Source organism: Apium graveolens, chromosome 7 (genome assembly GCF_009905375.1).
Source record: "Apium graveolens cultivar Ventura chromosome 7, ASM990537v1, whole genome shotgun sequence".
NCBI lineage: Eukaryota > Viridiplantae > Streptophyta > Magnoliopsida > Apiales > Apiaceae > Apium > Apium graveolens.
In genome coordinates this window covers 3,044,507-3,068,478 of record NC_133653.1, presented here as the reverse complement: position 1 = coordinate 3,068,478, position 23,972 = coordinate 3,044,507, and the positions used below count along the sequence as shown (strand labels likewise).

Here is a 23,972-nt window from a genome sequence, read left to right as displayed (position 1 = left end):
TTGAGTCTTTAAAGGCTTTGAACCTTCAGATATTACCTTGAAGACAAAAGGGCCTGCTAAAATTGCAGCAATACTAATTCTTACTCAGTAACTCGTGACTTTATGTCACACACACACACACACAAATGTCACAGGTAAAACAGAGTTCTTGTTCTTTTGTTCATCACTCTTACAGGAAAAACTAGAGATGAGCTTGTATAAAGAGAAGGAATATTAGTGATTATTGGCAAGAGAAATGCAATGTAGAACTTCATGTTTGGCATGGTACCAAACTACAATGCAAATGCACTACATTAAGCAAATGAAACAAGATTTAGAAGCTTATGTTTCATGGCATAATGAACACTAAAGATAGAAATGCATATTTACCAGAAACCGAAACTTAATAACCACTGTAAAAATTGGGAAATATGCATGCACATGGATAATGTTAAGTTCAATAGGTACATACAGAGGGGGTGAACGTATGTTTTTCGTTTTTCACAAATAAATGCAGCGGATAATCAAACTATGCAAAGAGATTCTGAGCAAGATAATCAAGTCCATATGCATGAAAATTGATTTTTATAACTCCCTCAAAACAGTTAGGAAATCATATTAAGCCACAGGGTCAGGGACAATCTTTCATTTAATTTTCTAACAAGGGATGTCTCTATCTTGATTTATGGAGTGTTCTCACAAGGCAATTTTCACACCGAATGTAGAGAAAATTAAATCTTCGATTAATGAGCATTCTCAAGTTACAACACTAAACTTCTTAAAACCTAAAACTGCATTCTAGTTCTCAAATCTGTTCTCTAAAGGTTAGTAATACATCTGCTTCTGTATGCAACAGATTTGAATACACATTAGCCTTGTTTCTACCTAACTAATGAAGGGAGACAAACTAAAGACCTACTAATCCTACATCGACGTGTTCTTGAGCTTATTAAGTAACAATAATCTGAACATGTCAGAAATTATGGAAATTGTATCCCAGTTATTAATCTGGCTCCAGCTTAAGGGTGCACGCTCACCCATTCATAGCGTCCAGGCAAGGGTACATCATTCACGACATCAAAGTTGTATCTGAAATTTACAAAAAAATAAAAAATTATAGCAAATCTTTACACAAGGTTAAATATACCTGAAAATGTAATTACCAAATTAACATAGTAGAGACTATGGCATACTTCTCAGTGAAAAGTCGCTGCTGTTCCTGCTGAGCAAATGTGAAGAAATCTTCCATCTCATGACTGGTTGGGATTTGTTGCATCATGTTCCAGCTCCTTTGATTAGATGCCACTAGACCTGCACGCCTTGTACTGGAACCAGGTGTTCCGATACTGTCTGAGCTTCTTATCGGGTTACAAGGAGTGGTTTCCCTGGTACTCCTGTATGAAATATGCATGTTAATATTTCAGTAAATAGACTATGCATTATAAACAATTTATCTTATATTCAGGGCACTTATCACAAGATATACATTATACAAGAATCCCAAACACCGAAAAGTATAGTATGAAGAAAACATTATAAAACATACCGAAAAGTACAGTGTCAAGAAAACGTTACAAATAACACATCCTAAAATGTTTTCTCAGATTTTAGTGATTCAGTGGGATGTCATTGTCATTAGAACCATGTTGGCTGGATATACCAAGTGAAGCAACTAGCATAATGCCATAACATATAACAATATAAGTCAAGTGGGAAAGTAATACAGTAACAATTTTAATAAATAACTAAAAGGACCTCTCACCAATAAAAAACACTACTATAATCTTCTGAAAGCAACTACACAAAATGCATGAACATTGTAGTATACTTCAAGTATGTAGGGTACTGGTACCTTTAGGAAATTTTACTTACATATATGGTACAACTTAAACATTACAGTAGTTTTCTACAAAGAAGCCTACAGAGGCAGTGGCTTCAGAAATCATGGCATGTTCAGAAAACACATAGATCAGATAGAACACTCAATTTGAACAATTGAACCTCATAAGAAATAATTGAAAAAACTTATATAGAAAATAATTAAGTGAAAGAAGTATGCCACCTTAGCAAAGAAAGTAAAATTTACCAATACAAATGTATTAACAGCAGGTAATATTAAGATGATTACAACTAACAAAAAGAAACCTTTAATAGTAAACAGACTAAAAAAGCTCTGCAAACTGACAACTAAATCAAGGCAATTGGTAAAAAGAGGCATGGAACTTCACACATGCATACACATACACTCCATTAATCTATTTTGGAAAAAATGGTTAAGAAAAAGAATCATTAAAGAACAAGAAAAGGAAACTCTTTTCTGATTTTAGTAAACAAAAGTCATTCAAGAAGCTCTTCACTAACAAAAAACAACCACATTTCAAATCCCAAAGATATACCAACCCAATCTTTCCCAAACAAAGAAACACATATTTAATGCAGCAACTCAGCAAGCTTATGTAATCAACCCTTTGAGTAATTTCTCCTCAACTCTCAAGATTTAAACATGAAACTCACTAGTATAACAAAACTGACCAAAACAATTTGGCAAAATAAAAAAGGACTCACCAAAACAACTTTACAAAAAAAATGAGAAATGAGCATTTAATTGTTTACAATACATCTCTCTCTCTCTCTCTCTCTCTCTCTCTCTCTCTCTCTCTCTCTCTCTCTCTCTCTCTCTCTCTCTCTCTCTCTCTCTGTCACTCCCTCCCTCTCTCTCTCTATCTCTCTCTCTCTCCCTCTCACACACTAAAATGTACTAAAAATAACATAAAAAAAATAAGGAGAGAATATAAGAAAATACCCATCTCTGGCTTGAAACTCCCAGTCATTCTCCCCAAAAGAACCCTCACCAACATCACCAAAACACCCCTTTTCATCACTGCCACAGCTAATCAAACCCAACTTCACATTCCTCATTCTTGCCTTACCACACTCTATCTTTTGTCCCTCTTCACCACCACTCTTTCTCAGCTTCAGACCACCAAAAAGATTGGATCTTTCAAGTCTTCTGCTACGCAGCTGAAGATATGAAGATGGGTCTGAGGAATTAACACAATTTGCTTGGCCTTTTTGTTGTTGTAAAGCTAGAGTCTTGGCTCTTGTACAGATAGTAGTGTTGTTGTTTGATGAAGAAAGGTCTGTTACAAGGGCAATAGTGTCATTTGTGATTTTAGCTTTTCTCATGTATCTGCCCATGTTCTTGATTTTCTTGAATTTTTGGGAGAGGGAAAGAGGGGTTCTTGTTTGTTGTTGTTGGGGGGTTTTGAAGGGGGAGAGAGAAAGAGAGGGAAATTATAGAGGGAGGAGAGAGAGGAGGGAAAAAGGGAATTCATTTTTTTGTTTGTGGGTCCCACATTACTTTAATATGAGTATTTTTTAGTATATTGAAGAAAGAATTTTTTAGTATATTGAAAAAAGATAGAATTATTTAGTTAATGAGAAAATACTATTTTTATTCGGAGAAGGAATTTTCAATAACAGTCATTTATGTAAAAAGTAGTCTTTTTTATAATAATCTAAAAGTAGGATATCTTAACATTTTTGGTTTTATTAAACATGAGTTTGGTATATATATACTTGTTTCGGTCATGAAATTTCAGTCTGATGATTATCAGAAACTACAGTTAAACTTCGATAAATGAATAACCTTCCGTCCGAAATATTTTATTTATTAATCGAGATTATTCAATTATCGAGATCAAAAATATATTGTTTCTAGAATATTGAAACCGAAAAAACTATATTCATTTATCGAGATTATTCGTTTATCAAATATTCATTTATTGAGATTCTATTATAAAATGTGATTGTAATAAGTATTTCCACTCACATCTTGAAATTTCATGGTACAATCATGTACTATGTCTTTTTAATCCTTTTTTATTTATATAGTAAAATCAATCAAGTACACCAATTTTAATTTCATCTTGTATCAGTTAGCACTTAGTAGTATTTCACTTAGTAGTATTTCATCTTACAAAGTCATCCTTACCATACTAGTATAGGCACACTCCACTTCCTTAAAAATATTTCATATTTGTGTTATACATGTTAGTTAATAAAAGTTAATATCTTTAATTTTATATTAATATTAAATATAAAAACTTTATTATATTAAAGTACTCATAAATACGAATCCAACAAAATCACTCATGATTATGTTTGATCTTATAGATTAGACGTAAATTAGTAGTCAATCGCTTACCATGAACAGTACGAAAGTCAAAATAAATACGAATCCAACAAAATCACTCATGATTATGTTTGATCTTATAGTTTAGACGTAAATTAGTAGTCAATCGCTTACCATGAACAGTACGAAAGTCAAAATGGAAAAATCATTTTGGAACGGGGGAGTACTATACCGGTTACCAGCATCATATTTGGTGATAAAATAGCAAATGAGCCTAGACAGAAAGATGCTTTTTCCCTGTATCTTCATGTTTCCTTCTTTCTAGTAATCCAATGTTGCTGATGCTGATGCCTGATGATGATTTCCCAGAACTCAAAAGAATTGAATAAACACAAGAAAAAAGATTAAAAGCACCACCTGGTATGGAATTAAAACAAGAGGCAATGGCATTGACTTTCATTAATGACCTCAAAACTTGTTTAGCAGCAGCAACACTGCAACAGTTGCTTTGTTTATGAGGTGCTGTACTGTATAGGTATTATCATCACTGTCAGTAATACTCAATTTGATCATTAAACTTTGGGTGTGAAATTTCATAACTTTTCACTTTTCTCCAAACTGTATCTTCATTTGGTGCAACAATCAGATGAGTATCTGTATAGCCATAGCTTGATCCAAGTATTTATGATTATGATGCTGCATTGGGATGCTCCTCTAGTACAACTTACCTGCACTTCTTAATTTCGTCTGCATACGATTTATCACATATTGCTTAATTTAATGTGTGCTTCATTATTTATCGTCGAAATTTGTCGAAATTTGTCGAAATTTGAATAGATATTAAGTGTCCGTTTGGAAAATCTTGAAATAACTACTCCCTCTGTTTTTTTTTATTTGTCGGTTTGACTTTTGCACGTATTTCAATGTGGTTTGACTGTTTAGTTAGAAAAAAAATTTAAAAATTTTCTTTTTGTGAATTAAAATATAAGTTGTCTACTTTTATTTACAAAAAGAAAATTTTATAAATGATAATTTTAACTAGCCGGTCAAAAAACATTGAAATGTGTACAAAAGTCAAAGCGACAAATAAAAAAAATAGAGGGAGTAGTTTATTACTTAAAATGAATAATAAACTTATAAGTGATAAGTAGATGGACATTTATAAGTTAAATAAGTGTTTGATTAAATGTCATAAAATTTTTTACTTAACTGAGCTAAAATAAATAAATTTTACATATAATTATCTTAATTCGTAAATTTTAAATTAAAAAGACATCTAAAAACATAAATTTAAAAACAAAAGTTAATAAAAAGCGAAAAATCAAAATAAATTGAGAAAAAGTACGTCGTTAATAATATTCAACTTATTAGCTTATAAATTGTAAATTCGACTTATAAGCTAACTCAACAAACACTCATCAATAATACTTGTTTACTTATTAGCGAATAAGTAACTTATTTTTCTAGCCAAACAGGCCCTAAGATTATGTGTTTATTTGTACAAGACAAAATCTTGTAGTAGCTATTATAATATACATTTAATACCCGCTTAAATTTTAATCTCAAGATTTAGAGTTCGAGTTTCAGTAATTTTACGAGTATGTGTTTATCGTACGAGACAAAAAATAATTTACGATCTAACTAAATATACTTACATTATCTTATATTATGGACTAGAGAGAGTATAATTTTTTAAAAAAAATTTGGATACTAGCACAAATTGTAAACTACTTCGTTGTACCTAAATCTATAAAATTGAAATATTTATTTTTTCTAATTGATTACACTAACCAGCTCATCTAAAACCCCTCACTCGAAAGCCCATTTATGGGTCGAAGAGTGGAACATAGTGTCCACATTAAATTGTGAGAATATTGGGGATGGCTGGTAATCGAACCTTAGTTCTCCCGCCAGCCTAAGCTCTGATGATACCATGTTGAGTAACCAGCTCATCTAAAACCCTAAGGTGTTAGAGGAATGAGCCAATAGGATCATATATTTAACACACGTACACCAAGGAGTCGTGATTGGTTACATAAGTTTGTACAGAAACATGTTTCACAAATACTCTCACAAGTTCCCCTGTTTTGAAGTTTCGCACATGAACTCTAAAACCGTAAAATGAATCTGTTCTTTTAGAACCAACCTGCTTTATCATTGCATGGATTCTGCAGTTTTTGTATCATCTTTTCGGCCGAGAAAGAAATGTGATTCTCAGAAACGTTAAGTAATCATCTAAAGTTCAATAATGTACAAGCATGCAAAAATTAAAATGGATCTTAGCATTAAACAGAAGCTTCTGAAACCGGTTGGTCTTTTAACTTTGTGCCCCATTCCTTAGCTTCTGCTAACGCTACATCGCGTTCTCTTCTATTCGTCTCACTGGAATGTTTTTCATCGACATGCCTCACAGTTTGTGGAGATCGCGCTGTAATAGGAGAAGCTACTATTGATTCAGGTTTGTTGCCAAGATGGCTGAGAGCACTAACCACATCTGTCATCAGTGGACGTGCTGGTGCATCCTCATGCAGACACATGACAGCAATTGCTACTGCTTGATTTAAGCCTTTTCTCGGAAATTCTCCTTCAAGGAGTGGATCAGCTAGTTCTGAGTATCTGCTTTGTTTCCTTAACATCGGTGCTGCCTGCTCAAAGGTTACAGAAGTCGTTAATAACCACTCGTGACAAATTAGAAAGGGCTACTAAAAATGCAACTAAGATTATTCAGAATTTAGATTATTTTGTCAAGGAACCAGTTACTCTAAAATCTCAAGGTCCCTCATAAATTGTGAGAAATGTTGGGGGTGACAGAGCCTGAGCTCTGATACCATGTCAAGTAACCAGTTACTCTAAAACCTCAAGGTGTAAGAGAATGACTCTTTTCAGGATCTTATATTATTCTAATGACCGAATTTGATAGTTAAACTGTAGGGATAGGATAATGGAGATAGAGCTTACCCAAGCAACTAGTGTTTGCTCTTCATATCTCCTTGTGGTATCAATGGCTCTCCTACCTGTAATCATCTCCAACAGCACAACTCCAAAGCTGTATACATCCGACTTGACTGTTAATTGACCTGTTCTTTGATACTCAGGCGCGCAATAGCCATATGTTCCCATCACCCTTGATGAGACATGAGTTTTATCCCCCATAGGTCCAAGCTTGGCTAATCCAAAATCTGACAGTTTTGCATTGAAATCCTGGTCCAGCAAGATATTTGAGGACTTTAAATCACGGTATATGACTGGTGGACTGGCCGTGTCATGCAAATATTCTAGACCTTTGGCAGCATGTAGGGCGATTTTCATCCTTGTAAACCAATCCAATGGCTGTTGACCTGGTTTGAGATCTGCAGATCAATGGACCAAAGTATATATCGTTAGAGGAACATGAAACGTCGAGATATGATGGGTTGTAAAGAAATCCTCTAATGCTTGAGTGAAAATCATTTGGAGATACACATTGAGATTTATTAACTAAATCACAATGATTTCAGCTACATATTGCAGACATCCAAGAGAAGAAATTTGTACCTAATAGATGATCTTCAAGCGATCCTAGTGGCATGTACTCGTAAACAAGAAGTCTCTGAATTCCATCAGCACAATATCCAATAAGACTAACCAAATGGTGATGGTGGAGGAGGCTCAACATCAGGACTTCTACAAGAAACTCTCTGTTTCCTTGCACTCCATTACGATCTAGTTGCTTTACAGCTACAACCTGAGTGTAAATAAACCAGAAAGCGCCTTTTTGATAACTGAATGATGATCACAAGTCTAGCATATTAGATAAACCAACACTAACATATAATCACCTGGCCAGTCCTTTCAATTGTTCCCTTATAAACACGTCCGAATCCCCCTTCTCCTAAAAGGCACTCTTGTCGGAAATTCCTTGTTGCAGTTGCTAGCTCACGGAAACTGAAAGATTGAGCTGAAAAGTTTTTGTTGGCATGCTCAGGCTTATTGTCTGTAGCCTCAGGTGAGGGCCTTCTAGATGCAGGCGTAGTGATTGAGGTTTCAGTTGGAAGATTTCTGGAGATTTCGACTACACATAAGAAGTTCAAATTTTAATTTCTCCCCTAAAATATGATTCATTGTTCAAGTTAATGCTTTCAATTATGCAAAAACAAGAAAAAAAAATTAACTCAAACAATGCCATAAAAACAAGAAAAACAAATAACTCATGGCACTCTCAGGGGCCAAAATCTTTCCCAGTTTTTTTTCATATATTAGAATGATCCAGATACCGCTCCACCTTGGCTTGATCGAGCTGTATCGTTACAATCATCAAATTCATATAGCTCGCGATTGCAATGTACTTACCGCGCTTTTTACCATAATATGTAGGAGGATGTCTGCAGTTAGGTGCTGCAGCAGCTGGTGACAAATTTGTTGAATATCTGTACTTTGGTCTCCTTTTTGCATTCTTCTGAGAAAAATTCAAACAAGGAAAGCAACCCATTTACAGGGTGCAAGAAAGCCAATCCAATAACAATTTTTCAACAATTGCTTCCACTATTTCCAGAAAACATTGAAAATCTTGATTATCAGGATTCCATCAATATATCTCGAATATTTTACGAGTCCGAGTTCATGTCAAGAAAGGCAAATACATATTGCCATCAAAATTTTTGTCAAGAAGTTTCAAATTTCAATATTACCTTGAGATGATCATTTTAGATTATGGGTTTACATTGTAACAAAAAGAAATCTATAACCCCATAATCCAGGAAACATGACAAAATTAGCAGAAATTTTTTTAAAAAAAACAAACAACAAAACCTCAGATAAAACTAGAAAGTGTAAAAATAATTTTTTTAAGGGCGTGTTTGGCTCTGAAAAATACCACATAATATGGAGAAAAGAAAGGAAGAGAGAAATTAAAGGGAACTTAAATTTAACATAAAAGTAATAAAAAAGCCAAAATGTGGGGAACCAATTTGGCGGGAAATCTTTAACATCTCTGTTGGTTTGATTCAAATAAACGTTTTACAGAACTTTTTTTTTTGGTAATCGGACGTTTAATCTGCGTTTGTTCTTGGTTAGATTTTCGCTCATCAGGAGATTATTCTGAAACGGATAATACTTATTAGCTTATAAGCCGTATTCAGAAAAGATAAATCTTGTAATAGATGATTGCATCGGAATGTGTTGGATTCTGAAAAACAGTTTATTACTTTTCGAGTGGAGAAGAAATGAAAAACATTTCGAATATTTAAGCATTCATGTATTCATATAGTTTCTGCAAAGTGAGGAGCCCTCAAACTCATGGTATCAAATGGGCTAGGCTATACTGGAATATTTAAGTTGATTGATGATCAGAAAAAGCAAAGTCAAACAAAATAAAGCGAAAAAATAGTGACTGAGTGAAGCGATTCTTGCTCACTTTGAAATGCAGCAGTAGTATCAGATTCTGATTTCAGTACAACTCATTATCATCAGCTGCCAGGTACTGTTACCATACCTTATGTATTAACAAGCATCCATATTGATTTATTATCTTAATGGAGATGGTCAGGGCAGTCGGTTGTTAGCAGCATGTTGTACCGCAGTCCATGTATTTACCCAAAAACCCTACTGAATACGTATTGTAGAAACCTACTGCAATATGATATGCTGCAACAACCGATTGTCTCTGACCAGCCTCGTTAACTTAAGCACACACATAATTCTTAGATATTTACTACAATCAAAAATGAATACTTGCATATGAATCATTAAACGTGTAACTCTGGTCTCTCATAGCAAAATTTATGGTGACTTGGCTGCTTAAATTCTGAGAAATTCTCAAGAACTAGTTTAACACCAGCTCCCCTGCAAGAATGCCTGCTTATTCATCAAATCTCCTCTACCTTCATATATACAATCCAATCTACAGAGTACTGGATGCCTTATTCTCGCTAGCTAGATACAAGTGAAAGATCGTATAATTGAAGAAGAAACGAATAAAACTAGCAACTAATCGCGCATAGGTAATCAAGCAAATGTTACCTTCAAATGTACTGATGTGCAAGACTGCAAGAATCAAAATTACAAGCAACTGGGAAAATTAATCTCCTTTAGGCTAAAGCAGTACTTGCTAAATAATAATCGAATTATATTACAAGGCCATGTATTTTTCTCTGCAACAACAATTAAATATCAAGTTGCCTGCTTAGATTCAAACTCATTTACATGCTAAGATCACACATTAAACCATTTCTTGATAATAATAACCATATATCGAGCCTGACTTACTTGGATCCGAGCTCATTTACGGTCCAAAATTTTATATCCTCACGCAAAGAAAATTTCTGTGTTTTTTTCACCTGTTAGAAATAGGGTTTGGTCCACTTGGAACCGCATGCTCATCACCTTCAAACTGCACTTTGCATTTACCAAAATAATTACATGCCTTGGTAGAAGACGACGACGATGACGATGATGATACAGAACTTGAAGAATGAACATTAGCTTGTGAAAGCAACAGCCTTTGTCTTTCGAACTTACTGGGAATCATTGAGGAAGCACTAGTGCAACTCAAGAACAAGGTGGAAACAAAACAGATGAAGAAAACAAGTGAGATAGATCTAAAGCATGGAATTTTGATTGAGCTTTTAAAGAAAGCCATGCAATACAGGCTTCTACAAAAGAAAATAATTAGAGCAAATGAAAATCAGTTAGAATTTAGTTTTAGGAAGTTCTGAGATTCATAGAAAGAATACAAAGAAGGATGGAAATATGAAAAGAAGAGTAGTGATACACTTTAAATATTATCTAACTGTAAGGCTTCACTATGCCAATTTAATATATGTTGAGTTTTTCAGGAGACCTAGTAGTAAAATCATAAATAATACTGTTTCCGGTCCAATTTATCCGCTATTTTTGAATTTTTACAATCAAATTAATCAAATTTTGACTGAAAATTTCACATAATACATTATCGAAAATATTTATAAAAATTATATGATTAGAAAGTATGTTTAATCTAATTTAATATGAACATTTCATTTTTTAAAATAATGAAAAAAATGAGTTTTTATTTCCCCCTAAAATTGAGTCAATTTGACCATCAAAAATCAAACAAAACAGATAAATTGGGACGGAGGAGTATATAAAATTTTTCAAATTTTTATGTAGCACGTGTAAGTAGAAATTTTTCTAATAATATGGGACCTTAACAATCAAAAATTAAAACTTAAAAAAATGTATTATCGAAAAAAGCTGATCTCTTGACCTCCCGAAACAAGAATAAGAACTTGACCACGGCACTGAAACTTTGTTTATAAGCAGAAATTGTTATCTTATGCACTTGAATAGTAAACAAAGTAATAACAAAAATGTGATAAACTAGTTAAATTTCAAAAATAACTTTTACAATTATATATACAAGAAGAATCTTTGGCAAGAAAAGAAAACTAAAGAAAAGCAAATGTGTAGCTTTTTCTTGGTTTGCCGGTTAGTTTTCAACTTTTTTGACTAGGAAGAACCCTATAAGTCTAGATTATATACTTATTTTGTAACTTTGTTTAAACTTTAAAGTGAATAATTATATAGTTATCTCCTTTTATCTGTACCATATATAGCAACTTTATGAACCTAAAATAAATGGTCAGATTTGAACATAATATCCGGTTAATACATACATCTCTCATGATTATTTAACTTCATTTGTGAGAAAAGTTTAAGAGATAACTTGCATGATGCCTTGACCAAGTTACAATGGTGCCTCATGATAATTTAATTATTTTTTATAAAGATCAAAGCTAAACAATTTGTCAATGTACACATTTATAGAATAGTGCTAATTATACCCACTACATATTCTTTTCACACCAATTTGTATTCTCTGAGTCACTTGATTATTAATATGTGTGAACTGAAGTTTGAGAAAATGAAAAAAGGGAAAAAAAATATAAACTAGTGAGCTTTGTAAAACTTATTGAATACTCCCTCTATTTTTTTTAATAGTTTTTGACTTTTCTGCACTTATTTTCAAGTGCTTTGATTGGATAGTTAAAATAATAATTTTTAAAATTTTCTTTTTTTGAATAAAAATATATAACTTAAATTTTTATTTACAAAAAAATAAATTTAAAAATAATAATTTTTACTATACGTTCAATGCAGCAGAAAAGTCGAACGACGGATAAAATGAAACAGAGAGAGAGTACAATACATAATATTTCAAGAAATGAATGGGATAAAACTCCAATTGTTTAGCATGTATGGAAGGATATATTCTATGAGTAATACTAGAAGTATTGAATGGGATATCAAAATTTTGTCTCAAACCATAAGGTATTGGTAATTTGTCAATTTGAAATATATTTATAGGTGAAATTTATTATTAATAGATTTATAGTTAATTAGATCCCGACAAGTGGCATTTTGTATTCATTTTGAGCACTAATTTGAAACATCTAAAATTATTCTATTTTATTCTCCAATACATACATAACGAATAATTTTAACTTCTATGATAGTAAAGTCCGTTCTCGTAATATTTTTTGAATGACGAACATGATATACTATTCAAAAAATGATTTTTTTTACTAATTGATTACACATGTCGAAATCTTAATCTCTTATAAAAATAATAAGAGCTCAATCATGCTCCCAACAACAAAATTGTTGGTGTAAATAAAGATTTTGGTGTCCCTCTTTTTCCTAGTTTGATTTGTTCTCCTCCAATTAAGGATTTGGTAGTACATAATTGATGGAAAACAAATCAAATTTCTTTTCTAAACATCAAAATCACCACTCAATAATTTGAGTGAGTAGACTACAAGACCATATTAGTGATAAATTAAGTTCAAGAGTGTAAAAGAATTTCATGATAATTTTTACAAATTCGATTCAAACTAATAAATTTTAACAAATTTAACCCAAAACTTTACATGAATTAGATTTAATTATTTTTTTTTTGTTATGTGAGCTCAGACTCTTGTATAAAAACTAGTGTTTGATCACAAATTATAGTCGGCCAGTTATTAATTTAATAAACAATTATTTAGTGTGGGCCAAAATGTACACCATCATATGATCCACTTGATCTTATAACACTAATAATTGTACAATGATTGCATGTAAATTTTCTGTGCAAGATTTGATATTGAATTCTATACATTACTGTTTGTCACGTTTTTCAATACTCGTTTAAAGTATAATTCTATAATATTTTTATAATTTTTTTTCCTGAATAAAAGTTTTATTTTTAAACTTTTATTAAAAAAAAATTAAAAAACATTATAAAATTATACCTTATGCAAACCTCAAAATACGTGCAAATAGTGAACGTACAGAACCTGTTGGGACGGAGGAGGGAGTAATATGATTGCACAATTACAAGAAAACACAACTATTGGTGGAGAGGACAATTTGGTTTCACAAACAATGAATACAGAACTTCTATTTATGTTTTGATAGGTGACTTGTGGTTATTTCTTATCATGCCCTGTTTTATGTCTAGCTATAACCTATCTATTACTTGTAGTTGATTGTGATTTACCCATCTTATCACAATTTCAAGAAAAGTACTAATTACTTCAAAAAAAAAATTAGAGAAATATGTTCATCTTTACATATTTATTATTAAAATTTAATATTACAAAATGTCTTAAAATAATTTGCCTGAATACACACTTAGGCTCGGTTTTCTAAAAAAATTATGTGTCACATATATGACGGGAAGTTACAAGTGTTCATATATACGTTACAAGTAAATTTTGTCATGTAGGATGACATACTACCTCCGTCCCTCTCATTTTTTTACAGTTTTTTTCACATGCTTGACACGTATTTTAAGACAACTATAAAGTATATTTTTGTAATTTTTTTTATTTTTTTTATAAAAGTTTGAACATTATATTTTTATTTAGAAGAAAAAAAATTAAAAAAGATTTATGCAACTACTTTTAATAAGAGCATTAAAGTGCGTACCGAGCTCCCGTCCCCCAAATGTAAAGAATTGAAATAAGAGTATTAAAGTGCGTGCCGAGCTCCCATCCCCCAATGTAAAGAATTGAGGGGACGGAACGAGTATCATTTTGTAAAAAAATTGAAATTTTGTTGACATACACGTTACAAGCACAATCTATCATGTGTCATGAGATATTATTTTATAAAAAAATTGAAATTTTCGGTGTATACTTAGCAGCACTACTCGAATTTCAGTACAACAATTGGAATGGGAAGATAATTTCTGAACGGAGAGAAAGAATCGAATCATAAATGTAGCTAAACATTTGTAATCTTATGCAGAAAACTTCACCAAGTCACCCTATGTGCATATAATGAGAAAACAAATGGTGGAAGTGAAGTATTACCTAATTAAGAATCGACTCCTGTCATATTCTTACACGACATAGCACCTTTGTTTTCACGCAGAAAAGTAAACAGTTTTCAGTCAATTTTGTGTTGTCTACTTGTTTCGACACATTAAGAATCACGCTGGATTGTACTCCTCCGTCCCTAAAAACGTTTGCTGTTTGCTGTTTGCTGTTTATGTTTGTGTTTGGTCGGTTAGTTACCACCTTCCTAAAAAATATGTTAACACCTTTCAAAAAAAGCTTAAACAAATATTATTTAATCAAAATAAATAAATCATATCATATAACTACAAACTTTGTGAATTATAATCCAGCTTGATATTTAAGAGCACTCAACTTCTTTCTTGGTAGGAAATCAAACACTTTCAAAATTAATTTTATTAATTCAAATTATAATATAATAAAATATTTATTAAATTAAGGAAAAATTAAAAAAACAATAGTAAATCATCCATGTACACTTATATTCAAGACTCCCACTTTCGTATAGGCCCTACACCCGCCATATACATTGCAGAAGAAGAAAAGATTTTTTAAAATTTTAACTATTGAAATTTTGAATTCTTCAATAATATATAATACATAAAAAATAATACGTAAATATTTTAATTTTATTAATTTCAATAATATATAACTATTATTTTTATAATTTAGTTTTACGAAATAACAAAATAATAAAATTACAAATATTATAATCAGTCCGTGCATCGCACGGGTTATAGACTAGTATTTACTTATAAACTTAAACAGTTGGTTGATATCATAGTAAGATAAGTGATTTGAACCTATAACGCTTTAAGCAACAACAACCTTGGAAACATCCGAGGGAGCCTGATAAACGAGTTCGAGCTTAAGCCCTTCATGCTGGAAAAGTATGCAAGTTTTGAATACTCCCTCCACCTCATATTAATAATTATTTACATGAAGGGCTCAAGCTCGAACTTGTTTATAAGACTCCCTCGAATGTTTCCAAGGTCGTTGGTTAAAGCGTTATAGGTTCAAATCACTTATCTTACTATGATATCGACTGTTTCCAAGGTTGTTGATTAAAGCGTTATAGGTTCAAATCACTTATCTTACTATGATATCGACCAACTGTTTAAGTTATTTAGCAAAAAAATAAATAAATTTAAGATTTAAGTTTTTATTTACAAAAGTTTTTTTAAAATAATTAAAAAATAGATACAGTCAAATTACCTTTAAATACACGTAAAATTCAAATGTAACAACTAATTTGGGGAGTTCATATCTTTTCATCATTTTGGAAATGTATGTTGCACATTTTGGGCTCTGTAAAGTATAATTATATCATGGAATGGGCCGAATCACTTTCATGGGTTCTCCACTTTACAGTATTAATTGGGCTCCATTTTTACAATTACTAATATACCAAAAGTAGCCCAAATTGTGGACGACACACATCTATCTAACAGGCTAATTGATCTCTAGATGTTGATATTTCTTCAAAAATAGGAAGCCTTCTTGATCTACTTGGTGCCCATGCATTCATCAACTTCTCAAGCCCATCAACAAAATCTTCATCAAGATCAAGGCCCAATAGGCCCAATGGAAGCACTTGAGTCTGGTTTTCCAATTCTGTTAGTAATTCTCGAGCCCTGTTTGTGGTCCTTATATCACCACCTTGGGTTCTGCCTAGCAATATATCTTGAAATATCACACGGGCCTCGTCGTATTGGGCCCGCTTCATGAGGCAGAAGGCCAAGTTACAGGCCTTGTTGGCATCTGGATCAATCATTTGGGCCTTCTTATACACTGCCTCTGCTGCCATGTAGTTAGATTTCTGCATATATGCCCAGCCCAAATTCCCCTATATAGACCAGAGTAAGAAATATTATATATCGAGAAAAATGCCGCTAAGTACGTACTTAGGGGCTTACCTAAGCACATAGTGTATATTTAATGGTAAAGTTGTAATTTTTTAAATAAATTATGTGATTACAATAATACCCTCGTGCATTCACATTAAAAATGCTTTTAGACTCACCTAAATTACGTGAGTACGTACTTAGGAGTATCAATCTCTATCATCAATACGCGGTCTATGAAAGAACATTAACGGTGAAAGTTATGTTCTTCTGTAACCGTCGAACAAACACTGAAAGTGTAAAAAATATGTTGAACAATACCCATTATCACGCTAAAATGTGTTCTCGATAATACTTGACACTCGTAACAAGAATGAAAAACGAACGACAAAATCGGGTCACAAAACATACCAATAATCTCGAGGTTTCTTGTTTGACAGAAACCTGAAATTTCCTCCCATGAGATCTAGCAGTTTTGGTAGGTCTTCCATTAAACGCCTCTCCTCTATAAATCAACCTAAGCTTCTGTTTCAACAGCACAATCTGTTCATCAATTCTCCCACATTTCTGCACAAATAAACAAGCATTAGCATGCATGTCATAGACAAAAATATGTAAATATATGCAAGTGAATGTATATGCACCTTGTACAAGTCGATGAGGATGTTATCGATCGATTCTTGGGAGTTTCTGGAGCAAAGAACTCGAAAAGATTTGATGGCTTCAATGGCCTCTTCAGTTCTATCCAACTGCTTCATCACCACAGCCATGTCTTTTAGGGCACTGTCTACTCTATCTCCTGCATTTATTGCCTTCCAGAACCACACCAATGCAGCTTCTGGATCCTTTTGCACTATCTGCATAATGTCAACTAAATCAAATCTATACTAGCTACTATTTAGCCAAGTTATTGAAACTTATTAAGCTATTATTAACTACTACCCCTACAAGAAAAAAAGGGCGTTTCTTAAGATTTAAAATAGAGTGTACGCATTTAAAGACTCTGGTCTACTATAGTTAGATAAATTATTTTAAAAGCTTTTTTTCGTTTATTAAATGTTCAAATTTTTATTAAAAAATGAAAATCTTAAAGAACAGCTTTCAAATACATGTCGAACTATCATTTTAAATCTTAAGAACCTACCGGGACGGAAAAGTAGTAATTTGACCAGCAAATAATTCAAATGATAAAGAAAAAATGCTATCAATATTGAGGTTTGATATGATTAGGGCCGTAATTCGAACAGTGCCAGCTCAAATTCGACTTGGTAAAATGGACTCGAATCAACTCAGATTCGTTTTTGAGTTTAAACAAGATTTCGGGCTCAATATAAAAAAACTCAACTCGATTAAAATAAGATTGAACTCGAAATTTATAATGAAAAATACGACCCGACTTGGCATAGGTCTGTTACTCGACTTGATAAAATGGGCTCGAATCAACTCGAATTCGTTTTTGAGTTTGAACAAGATTTCCGGCACCATATAAAAAACTCAACATCATAAAAAAAAGATTGAACTCGAAATTTAAAATGAAAAATTCGACCCGACTTGACATAGGTCGATTACCTGAGCATGCTTAGCTCGAACATAAGGGCCATCACCAGAAGGAACCTTATGAATCACATGAAAAAGATGTTGTTCATCATCTCTACTTCCCTTCTTATATGACTTCTCACCTTCCATGAATCTCTCTATCTTCTCTAGACCTGCACTCGGGGATGAAAAAACTCGAAGTAGAAATGTTAACGAGATGAATCGTAAATTTATACAGATTGTTCAGTCTAGATACACGCTAATATACGACAAATTATTTGCATGTAGAGGTACACTATGAATTTGGATGTTTATACGTCCAGGTTCGTTGTATGAATACAGATATGGATGTTTATTAAAATACTTTTTTAATAGGGTTTTATATCAAATTGCCCACCGAACTCGTTAAAATGTATCAAGTAGCTACTCAATCTCCACGGCGACTCATTTAAACCACTAAAATACTAGTATATATCATTTCGTTAAATTTTTTAAATTTTTTTAACAGAAGTGCCGTGTTTGTCATGTATTTCTTTGATTATTATCGTTTATTAGAAAACTTGAGTGCCTCTCTCTAATCTGTATATCTGTTTAATTGGTCCTAAAATAATCGTTATCTTCACGAGTAAAATAAAAGCCGAGTGATCTGCAATTGCAGTATTAATTTGAGTACAATTCAACAGAGAGATGAAAAGAATATGTCCTTTCAATTAGGAGTCTCGTTATTTATCTCAATTATATGTGTCTGACAATTTAACAAAAATATACGACTACAAATTTTTAAAGTTAACATTTTTCGCTAAATTTTTTTTAAAAAACTAACGGAGTGATATATACTAGTATTTTAGTGGTCTAAATGAGTCGTCGTGGAGATAGAATAGTTACTTGATACATTTTAACGAGTTCGGTGCGCAATTTGATATAAAACCCTTTTTTAATATATTTTATAAGTATCTTACGTATATTTTTTTTATCGTATGTAAACACAGCTGCTACATTTCGGGTGCACACTGAATAATATTTTTTATATGCTTTTTTAGTGTAAGCAGCTGCTATCAGTAAACCCTGTAATTTGCCTCTTTGATTATGATATATTTGAATATAATTTGAATCAAATCGGGTCTAATTTGTTTGGTTTTATATAATTATTTGATTTTATAATAATTTATTAGTGGAAACATTTAAAAAATTGGCCAATTTGTTTGGAAAATATATCTTACATTATTGTAAAATATGTTAATTAATAATGGAGTGATTTCAAAAATAACATATTACCAATTTTTATAACAAAAAATACGATGCAATTCAAAAATGACATATTATCAATTTTTATAACAAAAAATACGGTGCAATTTCATATACAACCTAAAATGCTAGCTTGCAATCTCATATGCAACTTTTTTCAATCTACACTATGTTACCGACAATCTCATATGCAGCCTTTCCGTATTTTTGTAAAATAAATTGAAAATTCGTATATATTTGGCAAATTACCTTTAATAATATTCGACGCAGGAAGGAGAACAAAATGGTATTTCCTCCATTCCAATCCAAAATACAAGTCATTTTGACTTTTTACGCGTATAAAAAAGATAACTTGACAAATTATTTTTCAGATTTTCTTTTTCTAAATAAAAGTATACATTTTAAATTTTAATTCAATAAAAGAAATTTTAGAAAAATTATGCAGAACTATAATTTTTATACACTTTAAAGTACGTCTTAAAATACGGGTAAAAAATCAAATAAACTTATTCCGACAACCAATCCATACACTACTATTATCGAGAAAAGGGAAATTAATTACCTTGTAATAATAAAGTTTTATTTCATAAATTCTACTCATTGGTTTTATTCCGCAAAGTATAAGTCTGGCCTGTAGAGGAAGAAGATTTTCTGTATTAAAATTGCACCAATGAATATAGACTTAAAAGCAGCCAGATACAAATAAATTCAAGGGCATTTACTTATAATTATATTTAATTAGAAATGGACAATAAAGGGATCCCTCACACACCAATACTCCCAAGTCCCATCACTTGGTGAACATTCAGCTATTGCATCCTGATCTCTTACAAAATATTTGTGTACTATATTTTCGTATCATGCATTTTTGTGTTGTATGTATTTAAATAACGAGCTCAAAACTGATTCATTCAAAAGGATTTGTGTACTTTTATTTTCGTATATTTTTCTTTCGTATCGTTTTGTGTTATGTATTTGTGTAAAATCGAATGTTAATAAAATAATAAAATAAACAACAATAGAAGGATCCAAACATATTTTGACAACTTTAACCAAACTTTGAAAATTGCCAAAACTTCCGGTGTTAATCACCGGCAACTGAGACCTATAATTTTTTTCTCTCCATTATGTGGGAGTCTTAGTTTTTCTCTCCGTTTAGTTTCTTAATAGATTCTAAAGCGTGTGAGTTTATTGTTTTCAATGGCACGTTTTCAAGATTTGAATGAACAGGTGGAGGGATTGGAAATAGAAAATGAGGAGAATATTGCGGTTGTGCTTGAGAGCGAGGAGGAAGAAGGTTCAAACCAGTATAATTTGTGCTTGGTGGGAAGGTTCTTGACAGAGTAAACCATCAATGTGAGGGCGATGAAGACAAAGCTTGCGGATATCTGGAAACCAGCGATGGGGATTAATATCAAGGAACTTGAAACTGGTTTATTCTTATTCCAGTTCTACCATAGGGAGGATATGCTCTGGGTAATGAATGGAGCGCCATGGCAATTTGATAATGCAATGCTGAGTATTGACATTATTCCGTATGGAGAAGATCCACTCACTGTTTCTCTGAGGCACTTGAATATATGGATACAGATTCACGATCTACCATCTGTTCTTATGACGGAATCGATTGGCAAACAATTGGGGGATTTCTTTGGGGAGTTTTTGGAGTATGATCAAAAGAATAATACAAGTATATGACGGGAGTGTATGAGGTTAAGAATTAGACTGGACGTCAGTAAGCCGCTGAAACGCAAGAAGAAAATTACTAGGAGAAATGGGGCAGAGGTGGTTGTAAACTGCAAATATGAGCGTTTAGGGGACTTTTGTTTCTTCTATGGTTTCGTAACACATACTGAAAGATTTTGTCGTAAGTTACTGGATAAGAGAAGTGAAGTAACCAGTAGAGAGTGGGGTTCTTGGTTAAGGGCATCGCCACGAAGGGTGGCTGGACAACCGAAAAGCAGGTGGCTCCGTGATGAAGGGGACGTTGATTGGGAGGCGCGGAAAGGAAGGGATAACAGCATCCCTCAATCAGGGGAAAGTGGTTATGATAGAGGAGGGAATCAAGTAATTCAAAAAACCAATAGTAGTTATGGTTTGCATGGAAATATGGATCTGATACAACTGAAAGATAAGGGAACAATGACAGCTGTTACTTCGGATTTAGTCAATAAGTCCAATCATTATATTGGGCCTGATGAGGACGAGCTATCTGGGCTTAATATTGTTGAACGGAAAAGGTCAAGAGGTGGGCCTGGGTCTTATGATACCATGGATACAGAAGGGTATTTACAGAGTGCAACAAAAGAAATTTCATCTGGTTTGGTTACGGAAGCTACTCTTTCTGGAAGGGATTGTGTAGTATCCTCTGAAAATATTTTGGCTACGCTTGCTCAGCAAGCTAGCCAGCCCCAATGAATATCTTAAGCTGGAACTGTCGAGGGTTGGGGAACCCTCGTTCAGTTTGGATTCTTGGAGATTTGATCAAATCTCGTAAACCCAACTTTCTCTTCTTATCTGAAACGTTAGTTATGTCTGATAAAATTAAGGAGTTATGCTTTAAATTTAAGTTTGTTAAGTATTTTGTAGTAGATTGTATTGGTAGAAGTGGTGGCTTAGCTATCTTGTGGAGGAAAAATTTTGATTGTAGTGTCTTGGATTCATCTGCTAATCATATTGATGTTCAGGTGAATAGTTTTGGCAATGTTCAATGGAGAATGACTTGTTTTTATGGATTCCCTGAAAGGTCAAGACGACGGGACTCATGGAATTTTATTAAATCTTTGGCTGCTAAATCTGACATGCCCTGGTGTATTCTGGGAGATTTCAATGACATGATGTATGCTGCTGATAAGAAAGGTGATCATGCTCATCCTCAGTATCTCTTAAATGGCTTTAGTAGTACAATTAAGGAGTGTCATCTCATGGAGTTGGATTTGAAAGGAGGAAATTATACGTGGGAGAAGAGTAGAGGAACTCAAAATTGGGTAAGAGAGAGATTAGATCGTGCTTTTGCTACTGAAGCTTGGTGGCATATGTTCCCTCTCTGCAATCTTACAGTGCACAACACTATTTGCTCTGATCATGAGCCAATCCTTCTTGAGCTTATTAGTACTTCGCATTCTAAGCAACAGTTTCGTTTTCGGTTTGAAAACACATGGCTTAAGGAAGATTCTTTCACTGTTGATGTGACTAATTTCTGGAAGTCTCTGAAACCTACTCATCTGATGCCAAAACTGATCTCAGTTTCTTCTTTTATGGCCAAATGGGGTCGTAATTTTTTTCATAAATTCCGGGATAAAGTCAAACACAAAAAAGAGGAGGTAAACCTGTACGCTGATTGTGAAGATGAGGAGGGTGTTCGTAAGTTTTTTGAAGCAACTAATCAGCTCAATGACCTCTTATCTCATGAGGAGGTGTATTGGAAGCAAAGGGCTAAAGCTTTTTGGCTTGAGGAAGGCGACTCGAATTCTAAATTCTTTCATGCTTTTGCTAATGCCAGAAAGAAAGTAAATCAAGTTACTCGGTTAAAGAATAACGATGGTGAGGTAATAGTTCAGCATGAAGAGATGTGCAACGTTGTCAAAGAGTATTTCAAAGCTGTTTTTGAAAATACGGAAGTGGATCATGATGTTGAGCAATACAGTACTGATGCAGTAATCACTAGTGATCAGAATGAAGTTCTAACTGCAGATTTCACTTATGAAGAGTTTTCAGATGCAGTCAAGTAGATGCACCCTGACAAAGCATCTGGGCCGGATGGACTAAACCCGACATTTTTTCAGCATTTCTGGTCTATTATGGGGCATGATATTTTTCAGTGCTGCAACAGTTGGATAAGAGAAGGTGTCTTCCCTGCAGAGCTGAATGATACTAATATAGTCTTGATACCTAAAAAAGACAATGCAGATAATATGAAGGATCTCCGTCCTATAGCACTCTGCAATGTGCTATATAAAATTTTAGCCAAGGTTCTGGCTAACAAGCTTAAATTGATTCTTCCAGGTGTTATCTCAGAAAACCAGTCAGCATTCGTCCCAGGGAGGAATATTACAAACAATGTTCTAGTGGCCTTCGAGGTCTTGCACTATATGAAACGTAATAATCGAAGTAATGATGGAGAGGTAGCTCTGAAATTGGACGTTAGTAAGGCGTATGACAGAGTGGATTGGGGTTTTTTGAAAAATCAAATGAGGAGAATGGGTTTTTCTGAAAAATGGATTGGCTGGATCATGTTGTGTGTATCTACGGTTTCGTATTCGGTGTGATTTAATGGCGATTATGTGGGGCCTATTAATCCCAAACGTGGTCTTCGACAGGGAGATCCTTTATCCCCATATCTCTTTTTATTTTGTGTTGAAGGATTATCTTTATCTCTAAAGGAGGCCGCAGATGTTGATAAGATCAAAGGTTGTAAAATCAGTGCCAACGCTCCAGCTGTGACCCACTTGCTGTTTGCTGATGACAGTTTTCTTTTTTATAATGCAACGTCTGAAGAAACTATGGAGATTAAGGCTATCTTGGAGAAATATGAGGAGCTTTCAGGTCAAGCAATAAATCTGCAAAAGTCAGGCATATTCTTTAGTACTAATGTTGGTCAAGACAAGCAAAATGAGATCAAGAATATTTTGGGAGTTCACAATGATCTGAGCACAGGTCATTATTTAGGTTTGCCTTCGTTGATTGGCAGATCTAAGAAGGCAGTCTTTAGTTTTTTGAAGGAGCGTTTGAGGAAGAAAATTCATGGATGGAGTTCTAAATGTCTGTCAAGAGCAGGGAAAGCAGTTCTTCTGCGTAATGTAGCTCAAGCAATTCCCACATACACCATGTCTTGTTTCCTTCTTCCAAAGTCATTGTGTCAAGAATTACAGCGTATGATGAATAGTTTTTGGTGGGGTTCTAGTAATAATTCCGGTAAAGGCATTCGGTGGCTTT

At 33.2% G+C, this 23,972-nt stretch overlaps 4 protein-coding genes across 4 annotated transcripts; 1 reads left to right on the top strand and 3 right to left on the bottom strand.

The window, feature by feature from the left end:
- Positions 1 to 707: 707 nt before the first annotated feature.
- LOC141672357 (cyclin-dependent kinase inhibitor 3-like) lies at positions 708 to 3,270 on the bottom strand. Its single transcript, XM_074478931.1, has 3 exons — positions 2,783 to 3,270; positions 1,173 to 1,373; positions 708 to 1,068 (listed from the first exon to the last, which is right to left on the bottom strand). The coding sequence occupies exons 1-3, from the start codon at positions 3,175 to 3,177 to the stop codon at positions 999 to 1,001; spliced, it is 666 nt and encodes a 221-aa protein (XP_074335032.1). The 5' UTR covers positions 3,178 to 3,270; the 3' UTR covers positions 708 to 998.
- A 3,055-nt stretch (positions 3,271 to 6,325) lies between these two features.
- LOC141670541 (putative serine/threonine-protein kinase PBL25) lies at positions 6,326 to 10,888 on the bottom strand. The gene is made up of 5 exons (XM_074476435.1): positions 8,444 to 10,888; positions 7,933 to 8,165; positions 7,649 to 7,838; positions 7,073 to 7,464; positions 6,326 to 6,759 (listed from the first exon to the last, which is right to left on the bottom strand). The coding sequence occupies exons 1-5, from the start codon at positions 8,580 to 8,582 to the stop codon at positions 6,400 to 6,402; spliced, it is 1,314 nt and encodes a 437-aa protein (XP_074332536.1). The 5' UTR covers positions 8,583 to 10,888; the 3' UTR covers positions 6,326 to 6,399.
- A 4,816-nt stretch (positions 10,889 to 15,704) lies between these two features.
- LOC141672207 (protein SULFUR DEFICIENCY-INDUCED 1-like) lies at positions 15,705 to 18,020 on the bottom strand. The gene is made up of 4 exons (XM_074478745.1): positions 17,826 to 18,020; positions 16,901 to 17,113; positions 16,668 to 16,823; positions 15,705 to 16,258 (listed from the first exon to the last, which is right to left on the bottom strand). The coding sequence occupies exons 1-4, from the start codon at positions 17,940 to 17,942 to the stop codon at positions 15,857 to 15,859; spliced, it is 888 nt and encodes a 295-aa protein (XP_074334846.1). The 5' UTR covers positions 17,943 to 18,020; the 3' UTR covers positions 15,705 to 15,856.
- Positions 18,021 to 21,451: 3,431 nt separating this feature from the next.
- Positions 21,452 to 22,768, top strand: LOC141673107 (uncharacterized). The gene has a single exon (XM_074479841.1). The coding sequence runs from the start codon at positions 21,452 to 21,454 to the stop codon at positions 22,766 to 22,768; it is 1,317 nt and encodes a 438-aa protein (XP_074335942.1).
- Positions 22,769 to 23,972: the final 1,204 nt, after the last annotated feature.